This window comes from Macrosteles quadrilineatus, unplaced genomic scaffold, assembly GCF_028750875.1.
Source record: "Macrosteles quadrilineatus isolate MER2022 unplaced genomic scaffold, UCM_ALF_1.0 Scaffold_1__1_contigs__length_201487025, whole genome shotgun sequence".
Lineage (NCBI taxonomy): Eukaryota > Metazoa > Arthropoda > Insecta > Hemiptera > Cicadellidae > Macrosteles > Macrosteles quadrilineatus.
In genome coordinates this window covers 194,883,805-194,904,297 of record NW_026542594.1, presented here as the reverse complement: position 1 = coordinate 194,904,297, position 20,493 = coordinate 194,883,805, and the positions used below count along the sequence as shown (strand labels likewise).

Below are 20,493 nucleotides of genomic sequence, written 5' to 3'. Positions count from 1 at the left end.
TACCGTGTGCCATCTTTATACACCCTGAATTTTTTAGTTCAAGCAGAGGGCAGGTTGATTTGAAACACAAAATAATTAGAAGTTTCATTAACAGATCTATATAATTTTACACTATATAATGTTAAGGAGCTGAGATGAATTTGCATGCAGAAGCTGTGATTATTGTTCTGTGGAACCGTGGCTGTAGCTGTATTTTTTGTACCAGTATTGTCACTATGCAACTAAACATAAATACAAGTCCCTTTCAATTTCGGATTCTTCGTATAATGTGTTTTATCTCAACAAATTGTGCTGTTGTCTCAACTCAAATTGTATCACTACATCACAGCTGTTTGTGCATATTTACAAAACACTAAACGATAATTTAGAGTTGTAATTAAACCAAACTACACTTCCTAAAATTTCCTAAAATCTAATTGAATTTTTAAGGATGTGAGAAAAGTGTATATTACATTTTGTGATAGAAAATTAAACATTGACTATCTGTAATCAGAATAGTGATAAAAACTACACTGCCACGCTGATATAGTTTGTTTGCCTTTGTATACTATCACGATGAGTTGGTCTAGCAAACCATCTATGTTGAGTGTCTTCTGGTAAGTAATGGAAACTGTGGTTTAAATCTAAGCTTAATAAGATAAACAAATTTCAAAATTTAAACAACAAATACTGAAGTATAAACCAATCTGCGCACCAGCTAGTTTAATTGTGTTATTGCCAATTAAAATATTTAAGATTATTTCACACTGATGAACAAAACTCATTCATTTTGACTTGCCCATTAAATATGCAACAATAACACTAAGCCTTATAGACAACAGTGCATAATAGAAAACAAGGATACCAAATTATGAGGTGTTTTTTCCTTAAACAGTGTCTACTTAGGTTGCGTTAGAAAAACACCCTGTATAACACAACCAGCTGTTTAGATTCATTGCTACAATCTATTGGGATTTTCTACATCATGGAGAAGAATGATCCCGCTAAAAACACCAGCCAAGAAATTTTGGTCGAAGTTTGTAACAAGAATAAAGGAGTGATTACCTTAAACAGGCCAAGATCTTTAAATGCTCTTAATTTACCAATGACAACGACTATTTTATCTACATTAAAAAAATGGGAAAATGAAATGGATCTAGTTGTTGTAAAGTCTGCTTGCGATAAAGCATTTTGTGCTGGTGGTGATGTATTTGCAATGGCAGCTGGTGGTCCATCAAATCCTCAGTATGGGATCGAGAATACCAACAACGCTTATACAATAGTGTACACCATAAACAAATACAAGATCCCATACATCTCTTTAGTCGATGGAATTGCTATGGGAGGCGGAGTAGGTTTGTCACATTCAGGAAAATACTGCATCGCATCAGAAAAATCCGTTTTCGCAATGCCCGAAACATCGATTGGTTTTTTCCCGGATGTGGGAACGAGTTATTTCTTCTCAAGATTGGGAAATTTGGGTTTATATTTAGCTCTAACTGGGCACAAACTACATGGAAAGGACGCAGTGAAGATCGGTTATGCGTCCCATTTTGTAGAGAGTAAAAACCTTTCTGCTCTTATTGACGACATTTTGAAGAACGAGGGTAACGATTTAGAAAATGTGATTGAGAACTATTCAGAGGATATTTCTGACCATGTTCTGAGTCTAACACCTCACTTACAATTGATTGATAGAGTATTTTCCGCTCAAAGTGTCAAGGAGATTATGGAAAGGCTGCGTTCTGAAGGGTCTGAATTTAGTAAAGTGACTTTGAATCAACTGAACAAGATGTCACCAATTGCGCTGAAAACGGTGAAAACGCAGTTAGAGAAAGCTTCCGGTATGAGTATGAAAGAATGCTTACAAATGGATCATAGACTGGCGAAGGCTGCATTTAGAGCCATCTCTTCCTGTGATTTTTATGAAGGTTAGTAGATTGGTGTGGATTACGCTTATGTTATAAGTTCAGATGTTTCTTCAACCTTTGCTACCTTTTAAATGCTCAACACTTTAAAACCCATTTACAGTTTCATTAATTTTATTCATTCATTCAATCTATATCCGATTGTTTCAAACAAAACTATTTTCAACCATCGTTATTTAACAAATATTTCAATACATTTTTTTCACTTTAAGATCCAATGCTATTTAAAGGAACAAACTTTTTTTGTGAATTAGCTATCAATATTAACTGTATTTACTGTAATTTTGTCTATATATTAGAAGAGATTCAAAGATTCATTGAACTTGCTATTACTGTTGTATACGCTATCTCCTCAGTTAGAAGAGGGAAGAAAATCATAAACGCAAACGTAGGTTGATATTAAATTAGGTATCAAAAGGCACATCAAATTAAAGGTCTTTATTAATAATACAATGCCTCAAATTTGAGCTGAAAAGAACATCTGAGTTAAAAATATGGCAGCCGTGTAAAGATTTAAAATGGCAGATTCAAGAAATCTTTGAACGGCTGCCATTTTTGACTCAGTTATCCGTCTGAGATCCGATTTGCGGCATTGTTTTTGGTTCAACAAGACCTTTAATTTGATGTACATATCAACTTGTGCTTACCTATATGATCATTTTACTCCCTATGGGCCGTCCCATCAAAATGTATACTAAAACATTAGCTTAATATTACCGGCTTGTGATATTACTTTTCGTTTTGAAGCTATAAAGACTTGATTTTCTATATACAGCAAACTAAGTAGCAATATGACAACTTTTTACTCCTCTGAAAATTAAATTTAATGAAAAATATAATTTTTTCTTAACGCTATATCTTTAATGAATTTAGCTTGTTTTGTCAAATCCGAATATCAATAAAACTCAAAACATACTACATAGATTACTCAAACCCAGAGCGCCTTGTAAAAATTCTTATGGAATATAAATTATATTTACTATTAATTTTTCTTTCAACAGGCACCACAGCTTTAAAGCAGAAACGAGTTCCAAAATGGAATCCAGAAAAGCTAGAAGATGTCAGCGATGAAATGGTCGAAAAACTCTTTTTGCCTACAGAAGAAGAACTTGATTTATAATTAGTTATTTATAATAAATTAGTTATATTTTTCATTATGAATCTTGCATTATCTGCTGAACCACCCTTTACTAAATTATCGTATGATTTAGTTTCTCACAAATAATTTATTTCCTTAAACAGTTGGTATGCAGATAGTCACTTTATAATTTAGTTGGTCTTTTCATAGTGTTATAAGGTGAAATATTTTTATATAAAAACGAGGTGTTACTTGAGCCCGTCCTACGTACTGGAGTAGTCAGTTAAAACTGTGTATAAATCAGAACAGCTATCTTACACGTATAAAGACAAATTTTATAGCATCCTACAGTAGAAAGAGTAATTATCAATTGAGAAAGTGTACAGGCCTAGTCAACGATATCACCTTCCAATTCCATCGTATACATGCCTCTTCCATAATCAATATCAACACAATACAACTACTCATACTATACACAATTTCCAGTAGGCCGAATAGAAAACCCCTAAAATAAAACTAAAACATCCAACAAAATTCACAGTACACATAATTATAACGTTGGTGTCCTGACATCATTAAACGAATCGTCCACAAATATCCTATATATCAATTTCACTGCATCAATTGCTAAATAAATAAGTGTAAACAAAGAAAAGTAAAAGCATCAACATAAAGTTTGTTTTGGTAAACAGCTGAGTCAAAAATAAAATAATATTCATTTGAACAAAATAACTGGTCACATGTTGAAGGAATTTAAAACGTAAAACCATCGATCTCTATTATGCGTAAAACACGCTAGTAAAGCTAGTGACGTAATTAATTGTCTATGTTTATTATCCATTCCATTATCAGTTCTAATATCCTTAATAATTAAACCACCCTCATTGAATCAATGTAAACCGTAATTCCCCTTATTCATTTATTTAAACTATAAAATATTCAGCGCCTCCAAACGTAACCGAATGGCGAGGAGTATAGGTCGCCGCACGCCATTTTCCCAAACGATCAAAAATAGAAACCTATACTCAAAGGGTTGAAAATGATAATGTCATAGGTAGTATGGTAAATAAATAGGTAACAAAAAGTTTGAACAAATAAAACCACAATTGTAACAAAATGGTATTTCTTTATTATAAATTAACAAGAAAAATCGAAAACCGTTATTGTTGTTGATCATTTAGTCAATTGATTATCATTATTAACCCTGTACAAGGTATTCAAGACATACTTTACAAAAGGGTAACAACTATTGTAAAACACATTATATTCTACCATAAACCTGATGACATGTATGCATATGTATTCATCTAACAAAATCTTTGCCAGTTTTTATTACTTATTTGCATTTAAAATAGCTACTGGCATACCAAGATTTGTATTTTGGTGAAGGATAATTATTGTGGTATGAATGAAATACCTTCACATAAGCATGACTAGTCCCAGTAACTTTTTGAACACAGTTCAGCACCCTATATGAGTGTATGTATAGGCAATATGTTTTACCTTACCAGAACTTAAAGATCTCTTATTTCCGACTGTACAATATTTCAGTAAAAGAAGCACTGAAAACCAGCTTTGCTGGGGCTTCTTGATTAACATCTAAAACTTAAAAACTATTATAATAATGGAATGTAGTAAAGACATGTATTATATTCTAAAATATACACAAGTTTTCTAGGAAAACCTTAATACAAATATGTACATGTATATCTTTACGAAAACTTAAACTTTTAAACATTTAAAAAGTTAAAAATACACGGATAACAAAAAAAAAACTTAAAATTGGGAGACAATAATAGTTGATGTATATCATAAACTTGGATACCTAATTTTTTTTTTATAAGTTTAAAAAGTTTTTACATCGTGGCTCTGTCAAAAGGTAGTGTTTTGAAATAAATTTGATTAGCTACAGCATTTTCAGATATTTTGAGAATAGGCTAATGTTAATTATTTATTGAAAACTAAACAAGAGTAGCCTAACCCAGCCTATAGTTCTTCTCCTTTTTCGGACCTGAAAATGGTTATGTCTCAGTTCACATGTTGATTTTGACAAATCAACTTTAGATTATTTCATATGAAGACATTATATTTCATCAAACATTTTGTTCGATAGTCGGAATCACTCAATCAAAATTTTATACTTAAACTAGCTGACCCGGCGAACTTCGTATCGCCTAAGTTATAGGTTTCCCCTAAGACAGACCGATGGAAAGAAAGTACCGTTACGTTTAATTTTCAAGATGATCTCGTTCGCATCGCTCAATCACGTCCTGGTTGAAGTTCCTTCGCTACGCTCACTCACCTTTGGGTTGGAGCTCGTTCGCTACGCTCACTCACCTTTGGGTTGGAGCTCGTTCGCTGCGCTCACTTGCCTTCAGGTTAGCTCGTTCGCTACGCTCACTCGCCTCCAGGTTGAAGTTCGTTCGCTACGCTCACTCACCTTTTGGTTGCAAATTAGCTGTTGTCATAAATGTAAAAGAAATAATAGTGCTGCACCCTGTTGGTAATCCTTGTAACTTAAATGCTATTGAACATCATAGAACAGAACCAACTTGTTTAATTGAAACAGCTGTTAAGATTCATTAATTCCATTTCTCATAAGGTTAACATGGGAAACTCCAGAGCCACTGGGGCGGAGCCCTTTTAAGAATTTCGAAACGGGAAATAGTTTACGTCCGATTCGCATACCTACAGAATTTACACACCAAATTTCATAACGATCGGTGAAGTCGTTCCGGAGGAGTTTGCAGACAAACACTGTGACACGAGAATTTTATATATTAGATTATTTCACTCTAAAATTACCGTACAATTTAACAGCCACTTTGAGCATTCGATTATGAGATTTTAAATGTAGTACTATCACAGTTTACATTCTAAGTCAATTTGTTTCTTTGTCGACTATTCCCGAACGTAGTGGAAGAATACCTCATAAGTGTCGGAGTGGTTTCTAGGGAAATGGTAGCCGTGCGTTTTTGCCGCGAGGTATGTGGCGCCAGACGCCACTGATGTTTTGAGATGTATTAGTGATGCTTCTTTTAAGCAGTTCTTCTCGTCAGCCGAGTTCAATTGGTCCAGAAATCCTGGTTTTAAAAGATCCCAGCTTCTCCAAACGGAACCGACGCATACAACTGGTAGACCGCCCTCACATTCTAATAGACTCTGCAATCAATATTTTATGTTATACACATGTTACATTTTATTGATATTTATTTTTTAAGATCAATTGAAACGGGATAGAAATAGGATGGCTTACCTGAGAAAATACTCCAGAGTATATAAATAGAGAAACCCATCATTAATCCAGACCCAATGCAGCTATAGGACAACAGTTAATGTTTGGCAGCTAACGCCCAACAGTAAACTAAGTAACATAAGCATGCTGATAAGTTCTGCATTATCGTAACTGTACATATGGGTGCTACAGTTCAGGCAGGTAAATTATAAGGCATACACATTAAAACAAAATTATGCATTAAAAACATTATATAAACTAAAGTAACGCTTGTAAATCTCTTTGAAACAAAATTTCTAGACTCCCTCTTATCCAGACTCCTCAGGACCGATGCCAGTCCAGATAACGGGTTTTCCGGTTAAACCGATGTCCCCAAAAACTTGTTAAGTAACGCAAATATTTGATTTAAATTTAGGAGAGCACTGTACTTAGACACGTGATCACTGGTCTCAAATCTCTCCCACGAGAACAGACGTTTCAGTACCGCCCACTTCCTACCTATCTAGTCCGGTTAAACCGATGTGCTGATAAAAATTGTTTGGTTAAAGAGATGTCATTTCCGCAGAGTGTAGTCCGGTTAAACCGATGTCTGGTTAAAAGATGTCCGGATAAGAGGGAGTCTACTGTATCGACTAACAGACAAATACAAGAGCTGTTCAGAAAAAAAAGAAGGCTGACATTGTTGGCACACTTTTTAATACAGACAAGTTCGCCTCCTCAATACTGTTCAGCCATCATAGTGGAAAAATAGTTGGGCTGCTCGTTGTCACAACATTACATAAGTATGCTGCGATTAAAAATCCCGCTAGTTGTGAGGTGGGGTTTGTTAAAAGGTTTTTGCTGGCCATAAACTTAAAAGTATGGAAATCTATCATAAGGTGTGAGAAATGTTCGAAAACAAAGCAATAAATGGATGTTCTTCCGGAAATCGTGCATTCAGTTTTAAAATGGTCAAACTTAAAGTTGATGTCCCAAATATACCCGATTTCCCACGGCAAATTGCATGCAATATTTATTTATTTATTCATTCCGACGGCAATCGCCATTTTACAAAATAATACATTAGACAAGATTTACATGCAACAAGATAATACAATAGAAAACATCAATAAATGAGTAAGAAGTTGGGTGGTGGTGGTGGACAGTTTGAGTGAATTGCAACAGTTACAACATTGTGAAAAAAAAGTAACAATAACAAGAAACAGTGTAAACACACACAACAACAAACAACACACAACACAAGAAACAGTGTATTCCATTCATTTAAATTATAGATTTCCCCTTAACCACCCTACAGTCCAAACTTTGCTCCGAGTGAATTTTATTAGTTTGCAAAATGAACACATAAGCGTTTTAATGACAACGAGGTGCTCCAATTGGGTGTTTCTTTGGTGAGTATGTAAAAGAGTAGTACAACTGTAGTAACTTTTTTCTAATAAAATGTTTATTAAATTCCAAAATGTTCCTTAATTTCTAAATATCCCTCGTAAATTATCAATAAGAGCTAAGCCTACTTATAAATCCAACAAGTAAATATAATTTGTATTTTTTACTCATTACATTTACAGGGTTACCTTGTCGGCATCTGGACTGATGGCTAGCAAATGTTTGGCCAAGGCTCGTCCCGCCTCACTAAATGCCCACTGGCAAAGTGGGTCGCCTTGGCGAGCTACGTCCGCAAACTCTTTTGTCAGTCCAGCTATCTCTGACTTTTCAAAGTTGCGATAAAAGTGAGGCAGCAGGTCAAACCTACATAAACATGAACAAATTTGTTAGCATTTATAATTAAACTGTCCTTATTCGTGCTATTTATTTAAAATATCTTACATTACATACATATCGATGCTTCTTCCCGACTCTGACCATAAACTAGACATAATATTTTCTTCCACCACCATTTATCACCTCACACTTCTATTCCTCACATTCTCTACACCTAATATAGTTAAATTTGAACTCGTAGAAAAAGTCACACTAACCTTAACATGATGCAAAAATTACTAATTTCCTTACCTGTCTTTTACCATAAGGGTCTTTTGAACACACTCCCATGCTTTTTGGGTGCTGTAGTTTTTTGGAGGTTTTTCCAGCTTGTCTTGTTCATCTATGTAGACTTTAATCAGTTTGTGTGCTATCCAAAAAGCTACAACAACAATAGTTTGGTCAAATAAAAAATACCCTTTTTATGCCCCCAGGGGTGCAAGAGGTTTTAGGTGTTGGGGGTGCAAGGAAGAATAAAATTCCTGCACAATGAAGGTGGAGAAGGACGCAATTATCTTTAGGCCCATAGCGCACTACAGAGGGCCTGTATAGTACCATTTTTTAACTTTTGGTTTTGGACACTGAAGTAGACATCCCATCTACGTGGTGGCCGAAAATTCCCTTTACATAATATTGCAGTAGGGCCTACGTATTACACTAAACACCACTGATTATCAAATATTCGTAAGTGAGTAGTGAGGGAACAGTGGGGGGAGAGAACGCAGCCTCACTCTCCCTTCCCAACCACCGCCACAGCCCTAGTTCGCGGCAACACCCAGTATAGAGTTAGGGCAGCCTTTGCACAAGTCACCCCAGAAATGCTGAAACAAATGAGCCAACGAACTTGGAGTCAAGCTTTGCCGAGACAATGGAGGAATGCATTCCGATGTTTTGGACTCAAAATTATGCTCACTTGGTGTAGTTCACGGTAAATTTCTGAATAAAATAATTTATTCATGGTTTTAATCAACACCAATTGAATTTACCTTTAGTGTAAATAGACTTTTCGGCCACCCTTTATATAAAAAATATGCAGCCTATTTTTGACTAAAAAAAGCACACGGTTGAATGAGCCACTTACAGATTGCACTAAAGTCTCAAATTTTATTTTTCCTCTTATGTTTTTATTACTGTACTGAGATTATTTATATGTCATAAAAGACACTAACAATTACAGTAAGTCATACTATCAGGTTATACAATCTGTCGTTGGCTCAACTCAACTTCCATTTTGATTCATAAACTGGAGACAGCTTTACCATGGGGAGGGAATGTATAGTTCTATAATTATTAGTCAAAGGTACAGCTCGTGACACCTAAGCTGGCACTTGGCCTAGCGCGGGCAGTGTAGGCGGGAGGAGGGTGGAGGTAGGGAAAAGACCGGACTGCAAACATTTCCGCTGCCTCACGGGGTTGCCTTTCCTTGTATTATGTACATGAGCGCCTTCATATGGGTCGCGAGGACAGTTGATGCAGCCCGCATGACGGGACATAATGTTTTTGAACTAAATACTAGTAGTGATCCGCCAAGTGCCAGCTTAGATGTCACGAGCTGTACCCACCTCCCCCCTCATCGCCTAACAGGAAGCCCCAACCTCCGCAACGACTCTGGCTACCATCGGGGTTGATGAGGAGTGCGTTAGTTCCCGTTCCTGATATCAACACTACACCACCTGTAAACAGAGACAAACTTATAGAAATTAAAACCTTTGAAATGGGATGGATTAAAACCTCCTAGAAGCAACTTACAAAGAACTCACAAAAACCTTAAAAGAGACATCTTGCAAGAATGGAAAACCAAAGGAGTTACTCATATCAAAAAAATCTCTCAGTAAAATTCTTAAATATGGTCCGCTTGTAAGAATAAAAAACTATTTAAGGAAATATTAGGTAAAACCCTTTAGAAAGTTAACATGATAAAAACCTCTAAGAGCAACTACCACAAATTAAAACCTCAAGAGGTTGCTTGTAAGGATGAAAACCTGTAAGAAAAACTTTTAAGGTAAAATAATGAAAGTAGCTACTTATACAGGGTGCGGTAAAAAAACCATATATTTTCTACTGAGCACTGTTCGTCGACAGTCCATCTGAGGGTGGTAGGGTTAGGCTCATTGAAAAGCCTACAAACTGCCATTATCTGCAGTCATAGAGCAGTGGTCGCCTGAGGAACATGTGTTTGTTATCGAGTCATTTTTACAAAGTAATGATTCAGTCATTGCAACTCAGCAGCAGTTCCTTACATTCATTCAATAAGGGTGACATGGATAAGTTCCGACCGTAGCACAACCATGCCGTAGGTTACTAACCTAGTGTGGGACTAGTAACATTCGATAGAGTTCGTGCTGCTGTGAGAAACAGGCCTTGTAGGCCCACCTGAAAACAATTGGCTGCTTTCAACATGTCTGACTATCGGTTACACAAATTTTGATACCTTAATTTTCATCCCTACAAATTAATTTGAATTAATCTGGTTAATTTTGTCGATTGTCCTGAATATGATCGCGAAGGAACCTCTCCATGTAGACCTAATTGAAAGAACACAGAACTGCCGCTAAATTGGAAAGACTGAATCATTACTCTTTTTAAACTACTCGATAACAAACACACGTAGCTCAGGCGACCTCAAAGGAGAAAAAATACCTTTAGAATCATTTTGTATTTTTGGCAACAATTAATGTAATCTGAAATAAACTTTTGAGGTGTTAAATCGTTCAATTTCACGGACCTTCCTCATGAGCCACAATGACGGGAGCGACAGTGTCACTCCAGACCACGTAATGTTCACTCAGGTTTGGGTATTTCTCAGCCATCCCCTGCTTCATCTCTTCACAACTGTCATCCCCTTCACATCCACTCAGGCTCAGCCCCTGCAATGAGATAAGTTGTTAACCCTGCATCTGGCAACTACAAATCTCTCTACTGTCAGGCCATTTTTTACTATGTACAGAGGTTAATAATACTGTTCTGTTAATAATACTGTTCTGTTAATAATACTGTTCTATGAAATGGCGACCATACAAAGTAGGTGTTTTAAGCCAAGTATGAATGGAGATGAGTGTAGGATGAGTGGCGCGATCTTGTAGTCTTGTTAGTGACTAAGGCCGACATTCCTTAGACACAGCTGTTAATTAATAGCCCATACAGCTAATTGAAACTAAGGGACCTACAGTTTATAGTGGAATCCGAACCACATTTTTCCCTTGGTAATTACGAATTGGTCTAATTATCAGGATAGTACTGGGGATAGTCGTAGTACTCACCTGTGCGGACGTTAATCCACACTGGGGAGTATCGCATCCACATTGCATGCCTATAAATATCCACAATTCGTGACCTCCTAGTAGCTGGATTACAGAACGACGCCACCCGTCCCAGTCAAGTTATTTTAGAGAGCTGTATAAATTGTGTTCTACCATACAAAAGTACATACTATTATATATTTTCTTTTTCAGGACATTACAAGGAACAAATTTAAACCATTGACAGATACCAAAAAAAGAATGTGTAAAACTGTTTACTTGTAAGAACAAAAACAAATAAAAGGGCATGTAAACTTTTTCAAAATTAGAGACAGGGAAAAATACAAAAGATTTTTTATTAAAAGTCTAAGATATAGACAACACTTTTAGAAAAAGGTTCTTTATATGGAAAAAGTAATAAAGTCATATTTAATATTATTTGTATGTAAAAATATAAGATTGAATTTTACCTCACACCGCGCTAAACACGCAGTTGAGACATTATATGTTTTTATTCTTAGCTTTCAAAATATTGTTAAATCATGGTTACTAAACAAACTATTTAAAGGGTGGCCCAAAAAAACAGACACATTTTAACATACATTTTTATTAACGAAATTTTAACTAGATGGAAACATTTACATATTTATAGATAGAAAAACTTAAAAAGTGTTTGGTGATATTCAATAAATCTCAGTATGGCCACCGTTTAAGGCTCTGCCGGCGTTGCCTATGCGATGTTAATTCCATCCCCGAGAAATGCAGCAAATGTGTGCTATGTGCTAAATTTTGATTTAACGCCGGCAAAGCCTTAAAAAGTGGCCATATTGAGATTTGTTGAATATCACCACAAACTTTATGAGTTTTTTTATCTGTACAGTGTACATATGTAAATGTAACCATCTAGTTGAAATTTTGTAAATAAAAATGTATGCTTAAATGTGTCAGTTCTTTTTGGACCACCCTATGTCAAAATAAACTTTGGAATCTCCTGTGTAAATGATAATAATGCAATATCTAATACAGTGATGTTTTCTGTTGAAACTAAGCGGTTAAAAAATTGATGCTCAAACGACTATTGACTAGTCGTTTGCCAGTGGAGGAAATAGTTTTAAAGCCACTAGTCAATAGTCATTTGCCAGATGCAGGGTTAAGTTGCAATCAGACAAGTTGCAATAGTTGTTTGTGCTACTATTGAGCAAAGTGACACTATTTTTAAAGATTAAAATCACACATACACACCGAGACACTTGACACTTGAGGTTTGCCGGTGTTTTCATAACATACTCGAGAAATGTAAACGCAAACAGCACATGCAACAGTGTAGAAATCGTCATGCTTTCACCAGACAGCTGATACGGTAGAGTGTGAAACCTCGATTGTTCGTGAAATTTGAATCTGACACGCTACAAGTGACCGTTTCACAGTTTAGCCTATATGTGTGAAGGAATATAAGTATTATTTTCCTAAAAACCTTTCAACAAGAAAAAGAAATACTCTAACATTAACCTAAAGATATCTCTACCCTTTTTTAACAAAATTATTAAGTGACTGAACTATTTCTAGTTCCAAAATATTGTATTCATATTATGAACAAATAGTCCAAGTTGTATAAAAATGATTTTGAATGTCTTCTTGGTTTTTTATGGTTGATATAAATAAGAATAGGCCTACGGTATGAAAATACTGAAATAATAAACTACATTTTATGACTAATAATTTTCAGCTTGAAATAGGAAAAATTTACTTACTAATGTATTCAGTTTTGTGCTGGGAGGTACCTTGGCCTCTTTAAGAGCAGTGACTACTAAATCTTGAAGTCTTTGATGACACCCTTCCAACCCCAAGAGCTGAAAATATGAAAATGCTTAATTAAAAATAAGGAATAGTCATGACTATATTATCTCTATTTACTTATTTTCCCAGTGGCAAAAACTTAAATAGTATTTTTATGTTCTCAAGTTTCATTTAAGAGGCAAACCGAACATTGGAACACCAAATGTAACGAGTGAGGCAAGGCTGAGCATGAGACAATTGGTGTTCCTGTATTCTGTTCTCTTCTGGCAGTTGGGTTTCTGATGGGGTGAAAAAATCTATATTTCAACAATGAAAATTGTTTTTGAAAATTTACAATGTTGCGAGTTGGTTTTGTGTTTTAAATTTTGTTAATAGTTTTGAAGATTACCGATTAACAACTAGATAAGATTATGTTAAGAAAGGTGTCTAGCCAATTGCTAATTGTGGTGTTAGTAAATCTTTTGTATTTTAGCTATTGAATTGAGTGGCTGTGATTTAGGACAGAAAATGATTTAAGGAATGTTATTTTGTGGGATTTTTTAGATGTTTTCCAACTATTGAGGTTAGGGTATATTTAAAAAAATGTCCCTTTCCATGTCCTTTACTAGTCGCAAAACACGGGTGTAACAGCAATAAGGACAAAACAAATCTACGTCAACGCATGTTTTAGGACAGGTACTCTGCTAGTCTCTCATAAAAAACAATTTGTAAGGTTATAAAATACATCTTGAGCTATTATCAGAAAGGATTACTTTGAGTTTACGTAATCCAATAAGCAACGAGTAATAAACTGTGGAAGGTCAGGTTGAATGTAGAAAACTCAAGCAGTGAACTACTTGACTGATAAGCACATCTCGATAATCATGATTTGCTTTAACTGTACTTGAAGACTGCAATCAAAACCTATTTGCTGATATTTGGTCCAGCGCAAACTTTAGAACTTATCAAGAGCGTATCAATTTGAAATTAAGTTTTGATTAGAAATGGCTTATAACTTGAGAATTTAGAGACAAAGAACATAGTAAGCAGGCTTATTTTAAAAATTGTAGGCATCCAACTTCACAAAAACAGCAAAAAAGGAAAACTGAATATTTTAAGGCCACTGACCCCCTTTTTCAACATTTGATTTGTTACGTGAACTTTTAGTTTATCTTTGGTCCAGAAATTATTAAAAGGTTCGTAGAGTTTGGGGACACTCCGTACTATGTTTAATGAAATGTAACGGAAAATGTTTTTCAACAATTCTCCGGACAAAACCGCCTCTTCGATTTTTAGAACATAAGATAGTGTATAAATCCACCAACATAGGTTTTTAACCTAAGGTGGTTATTGTTTTTTTTTTCTTTTTTTCATGTGTAAATGTATTTTGTGTTGTATATGGAAAAAACAATAAAGATTTCTTAAAAAAAAAAAAGTATTGCTTACCCAGTGGTTTGTGTGGGGTCCTCGCACCATGGCTAGTTCTTCACCCTTTTCATTGTATAAAACTGCACAAGATCCACTGGCACCTCTGAAATCAACAGTTGACATTATAGCCTAACAAACACAATGACATAATTCCAATTGACAAGCTTTATAAACTTTCGGTTAAAATGTCCTTAAACACTACGGAGACGAAAACTTGGATAGAAGGTCATTTTTTTGAATCAACTCACTTTGTGCTACCTACAGTTAAAAATTATATTTTGTCCCTTAAATAGTTTCTGCTAATGAAATAATTTATGTGAAATAAAATATTCTATAGCTTATAATAAGTTGTCCAATAAGTTTAACTTGATTTAAAAGTTTGCAGAAATCAGTAACATCAGCACACAGTCAGCTTCTAATACATACACAGACAAAAATATTTTTTACCTAACCCGCCATGTTAAACTTCCCTATCCCAAGCGTGATGTATACAACTTCCTTACTTCTCGAGTGATGTAAAGTTGGAAAAAACTCACTCGGTGATGTAATGAAACCCATTTAAATAACATTGAGTGCTTAACTTAAAAAAATATACCTCTATGGAGGCATCGACGTTCAACGCTAGAAATCAGCTGTGCGCTTGAATGTTATTGTTATGCTTTAAAAGTATTTTCCTAACCTAGCTTTTGTTTGTAAAAGAACGTTACTGTTAGACGATGAGTGAAATGGATAATGAAAAATATTGTACGTAAACCCATGTATATTGTCGGGTCAGGTAAAATCTTGTACGTTACACGTTGCGCAAGAGCGTGTTTACATCTCTTAGGTGAATTATGCAACTCGCTTCCGCTCGTTGCACAACATTCACCTGCGTGATGTAAAAACGCTCTTACTACACTTGTAATGTAAATAGCTATTTTTGTCATTCTAGATAAAGATTTAAGCTTTTGATTTTATTAACACAGGTAGTTATTAGGAATCTTCAAGAACTTGTAATATCGGAATGAATATAAATTTGAAATAAAAACTTCACCAATATTTTCAGAATTTTTAATTTCATGAGGCCTTTTGCCAGCATTGTGATGAGTCTGATGATGATCATAGCTGGCGAAAGGCCACATGAAATTAAAAACTCTGAAAATATTGGTGAAGTTGTTATTTCAAATTTATAGATATTAGGAAATTTACTCTTTAGGAATATTTGGGCCAAAACCAACCTAATGATTTTCTTTTCCTTGAAAACAAATTAATTGACTAGGCCTAATTGATATTCATTTTTGGGTCATAATAGATTACATATCACTTTTCAATCATGGGTGGTTGTGTTAAGAAATGTAGGCCTAGATAATGCTTATTCTAACGCTCTATCAATTTTGGTCCAATTCATTTAAACTTTGGTTTCAATGGCAATCTAGTGACACACTTTTTATTCAGGCTTATTTAACCTAGGCCTAGCTTAATTAATTTTGATAACCACTAACCCCATATATTATGATTTTATAATTTAAAAATATTCATACGATAAATTTATTGCCGTACTCTGAGTATGTTTCCATTCCAGCATTTAATTTTTTAATTTTATAAAGAACATAACCGTAGTTAGTTACCGTATTCAACGATAACATATATAATTTAATTCAGGTAAAATATAGGCCTATTCCTTCAAATGGTTTTGGTCCAAAACAATTTTCTTTCAGCTTACAGAAAGGTACAGATAATTATTATTATAGTGATACACCAACAAACTTAAGCATTATAAAAATAAATATGTATGTTTTGTGCTAATAACCTTCTGACTGTATAGTTTTGACTCCTTTTATCTATGGTTTTACTCTCCTCTATTAAAGCATTCCTCTTCAAAATTAGCTCTATTAATTTTGCATGATGTTTTTCAAAAATACCTACTACTCTTATTTAGTTTTGTAGAATGAACACTTATTTTGCTTTAGTGTAGCATGTTTTACTGTTGTACTTATGACTGACTTGTGCATTTCAAGCTTCCATGACAAGATCGATTGCATGTAATTGCCTAAAGATCAATAAATGTCTTATGTCTTACTCCAATGTTCAATTTATCTAATTTAATTTGTAGATTTTTCATATATTTATAACCAGATCAAAGTGTGGTTTATGCGTCTGAGCTTGATAACTGAAGGTTGGGCATCCTAGTGTTGTCTCACTGGAGACAGCACCTTAGCCTCGTCAAGGTGGTTCTTGTTCTTAAACCATCAAGCCAAGCACTAGGAGCGAATTTGATCAATTGTGTGGTTGTAGTGTATGGGAATAAAAATGGAGTGGTGTATTGAAAAGTTTTGTAAAGAGCATGAGATAAGTTTTTTTTTTTTACTTATGAACAGGAACCTGTAATCTTGAATCCTCATATACAAGCCGCCACGCGCCGTGAGAACAGTCAGGTTCGCATATTCTCTGATCCGTTGACATATCAAGGAGTTCTGAGGTTTAACCCCACATGTTGTGAGAACAAGGCTTTAGTTGTCATAGTTCTGGTGTGTTAGGGGTTCACCATATTATTTGGAGGAAGCTTAAAATAATGGTAGGCCTACACTGCTTAGATGGAAGATGAGGGGATGGTTTTTTTTTTGTGAATTGAGCAACAGACATGTAATTGTGTATGCAATCTTTTTGTAGAATCCAACAATACTTTGAGTTAGCCTACTAAAGAAACTTTTTACGTCAAATTTTGTTTTAATATCCTGACTAATCCATTATTCATTAATAAGTTAGGTATTCCATGTTCCTACATTAATTTAATGTTCTGCCAGATTTTATCTATATTTTTATGTCTTTTGACTTGAGTCTGCTGGAGTTAATGGTCCGTGTTGCCTCCAATTTATTTAATAAGTGGATTAGAATTCACAAATAGCTAGACATTTCATTTTTTAATAAAGGCTAAATCAAACAATTACTTCTTAGAATGTGACAATAAATACAGATTTTTTTATTTTGGTCAAGCATAAACACTATAAAGACAGCAACAGGCGAGGCAGGGAGGAAAAGAGAAAACTTCATAGAGTATATTGAGTGATTGATAAAAAATGTAAAGAAAAGGAAGTGCTGAGGAGGAGTGAAAAAGAGAGATGGATGGTCATAAATCGGGAGTACAGGAAATTAGGAAAAGTTACAATTATTCATTATACATTAATTATCAGCTGATTATAAAATGAAACTGTTCTAAAGTAAACCTAACCTTAACCAAACTGCAGTAGCCTATGTGAGTAAATGTACTAACTAGGCCTAAAGTGCAACTAAAGTGTAAAAACTAAAGTGCAGCCAAGTTAATCCTATGTAAAATGTTTGCCGCCCTAAGTTTTCTTTAGATCAAAGGAAATGAGTCATGCGGTTGCCAAAATAGATCAACAATATTAAGGTGGTATGGTCACAAAAGGTTTGTCTTTGTTAAGCTTTAATCATAAACTAGTTTTGCTATACATACATTTTGGACACACATAAGTTAAGCCTGTGGATTGAAATCCTTACATAATTTTAAATACAGGTAGCCGGTTTGAAGATTTGTTCAATGTTTGTTCTTTAATGGAGTTCACTGTTAGGTACCTAACTTAACTAACTTAGCCTAACTGTTAAAACTTAAGTGTGTGAACGGGAAATAGCGAGTGAGATAAGTTCACAATGGAAACCGATATTTATGCAGCTTTTGTTAGGTACTCTTAGGCGATTCATTATCCATTAACTTAAGTCCAGTAAATAAAGGCATCTTTTGTTTCAAAATTAGGCTACCAAACAAATATTGTAGTAGGTATAAAATATCAAAACCAGATTTCTATGTTTTTAGATCATTGTTACCTAGATTTTAGATTTGAATCTAACTGAGCTTTCGCTTAGAATAGGCCTAACTTATTGAATCCATTTCTTGAACACTCCGTTGTTAGAAAACCAGAATAGCTAGATGGTAAACATTATTTTATAATTAAAACTTACCCCTCGATCCCTCCATATATATTTCCTGGCATTATCTTAGATTCCTTATAATATTTGTTTAAAAAACGCACTACTTCAATTAAACTTAACTGTGAATGTTTACTTTTCTAACCTACCCTAAGTTTAAAACCATAGATTTGAATAACAGTGGGCTACGCCTGAAAGTTAACACTTAAACGAGACTAATTGACCATCTACTTCAATTATAAGTCACACTTTCTTTTCAGCCAAAGGCCCACTGACAGTGCCACTGGACTGAAACCTGAAACGAACGATAAACAAATTTCTAATTCCCGAACCTAGCTCAATCAATCAACGCAAACGTCAACAGTCAACACAACACAACACGACAGACGACGGAGACGGACGCGCAGAGCAGACGCCCATTGGTTTGATTTGATTTTGAGTGAGGTTGGACAGGACGGACAGGACATAGATTTTGTCTAGCCATAAAATAGCGCAGAGCACGAGACTGATGACGTCATAGGAGTGTTGCTCTAATATTCCGGATAACGATGAATCTATGAATATTATACAATATCAAGATGAATACTTCGATTCGATGAAAACTGGTTCACAGCGCATAGAGGATGACTAGGATAACATAATAGGATGACCAAACTTGTAAACCACGATTGTCGGATTGTCCCGGGTTTTTGCTATAACATACAATGCACTAAAAATGTCCTTGAAACAAGTAGTATACGTTCAGTATTGCCCAAAAACATCCCAGTAGTATACAATAGGCCTAAACAAATTTATGAAAGCCTATAAAAAGTGTTATGGAAGTATAGACTATTATTTTACCACCAGGGCATAGTTAAAGCTGAGTGGCAGCAGCCCAAAACGGGATGTGGGCAACTGAAGGTGTCCCGGCTTTTTCAGGAATACACCCTAGTCTAGTCTAGACTAGCCACCCTATTATTTTATAACCTAACAGTAAAAATGTAACCAATTTTATCCCTGAAATGCTGTAAGAGGCAACACGTTACTGTGTGTTTTCTGAGGTCAGGGTCAGAGTTTGCCAGAGCCAGAGCAGCGAGTCATCTTATTGTTTTGTTTTTCTTGTGACGATTGTCATGAACTTTGTAGTTTTAACGACAATAAATCATTTATTTAATTTCATTTTGAATCATACGAATCAGGGCAAATAAACAATTGGGGTGGAATACGGATGGAATGTGTGAAACGGTGAAACTTTGTAAAAGGTAACAGCAGGGGCCCATTTCATAATAAACTACAAGTTACAACTTGTAAATTGTAATTTCCATTAGATTTGCATTGGGCGATCAGCTGATTTACTTATAATATTAATTTGTACTTTATTATGAAATGGGCCCCTGATGGTAGTTTAGCAATAATTGTGCCACTCTTGTTTATAAGAGCATTTAAGAAGAATTTTACGTTAGTAGAAAAGTTCACTTACTTAAAAAGTGCAACAATAATAGTGAGTATAGTCAATAATGCAGAGTGTACTAACTTAATCTACAGTAAAAACAATTTTATTCATTTAGCTATATCATCAATAATGATACAAACTCAATGGTCTACCATGCTTTAGTAATTTGGCTTGTACTAATTACTCTATGTTGTAGGGAGCTTTTTTTTAACGAAATCAAGGCGAATCTGCTCAGATGTGATAAGATTATTATGATGTCAATTTGTCATTAGTGATGGGAGAATCGAATACTTTAAAGAATCGAATACAGTGAATTCGTAGCCTCCCCTGTATTCGAATACTTTTACGAATACTTGTATTCAAACACCTTTGAGTCTGCAAAGCATGGAAAATGAGTGTGTAATTCTTTTTTCATAATGCAACGGTTCTTTTGGCCACTGTTATTTCGTTTTACAGTAATTAATTCATTAATATAATTTATTCAATGTAATTTTAAATTATATGATTTTTAAAAGGTACATTTATTTTGACTTATAATTATTTCATGGTCAGTTACAGTCTTATTAATGTATTATTTTCTATTATATTAACTAATTAATATCTTTAATAATATGTCTTATTCATTTGTATGGATAATTTACATCAGATATGCATGTTATTTTGCCATGTAACTATATAAATCGGTTGTAGTTATAATAAATTCTATTCAATTG

At 34.6% G+C, this 20,493-nt stretch overlaps 2 protein-coding genes across 3 annotated transcripts; one reads left to right on the top strand and one right to left on the bottom strand.

Moving 5' to 3' along the window:
* The first annotated feature begins 555 nt into the window (after positions 1-555).
* Positions 556-3,027, top strand: LOC129003687 (3-hydroxyisobutyryl-CoA hydrolase, mitochondrial-like). The gene is made up of 2 exons (XM_054431989.1): positions 556-1,910; positions 2,909-3,027. Exons 1-2 carry the CDS (start codon positions 965-967, stop codon positions 3,025-3,027), a joined length of 1,065 nt encoding a protein of 354 aa, XP_054287964.1. The 5' UTR covers positions 556-964.
* A 2,680-nt stretch (positions 3,028-5,707) lies between these two features.
* Positions 5,708-18,734, bottom strand: LOC128983445 (N-acetyl-D-glucosamine kinase). Of its 2 annotated transcripts, none has more exons than XM_054402738.1 (8): positions 18,382-18,734; positions 14,443-14,527; positions 12,972-13,070; positions 10,707-10,848; positions 9,544-9,654; positions 8,234-8,363; positions 7,795-7,969; positions 5,708-6,147 (listed from the first exon to the last, which is right to left on the bottom strand). In XM_054402738.1, exons 1-8 carry the CDS (start codon positions 18,411-18,413, stop codon positions 5,887-5,889), a joined length of 1,035 nt encoding a protein of 344 aa, XP_054258713.1. In that variant the 5' UTR covers positions 18,414-18,734; the 3' UTR covers positions 5,708-5,886. The 2 variants fall into 2 exon arrangements, with proteins under 2 accessions (XP_054258713.1, XP_054258714.1); XM_054402739.1 differs by having other exon boundaries at positions 18,498-18,734.
* Positions 18,735-20,493: the final 1,759 nt, after the last annotated feature.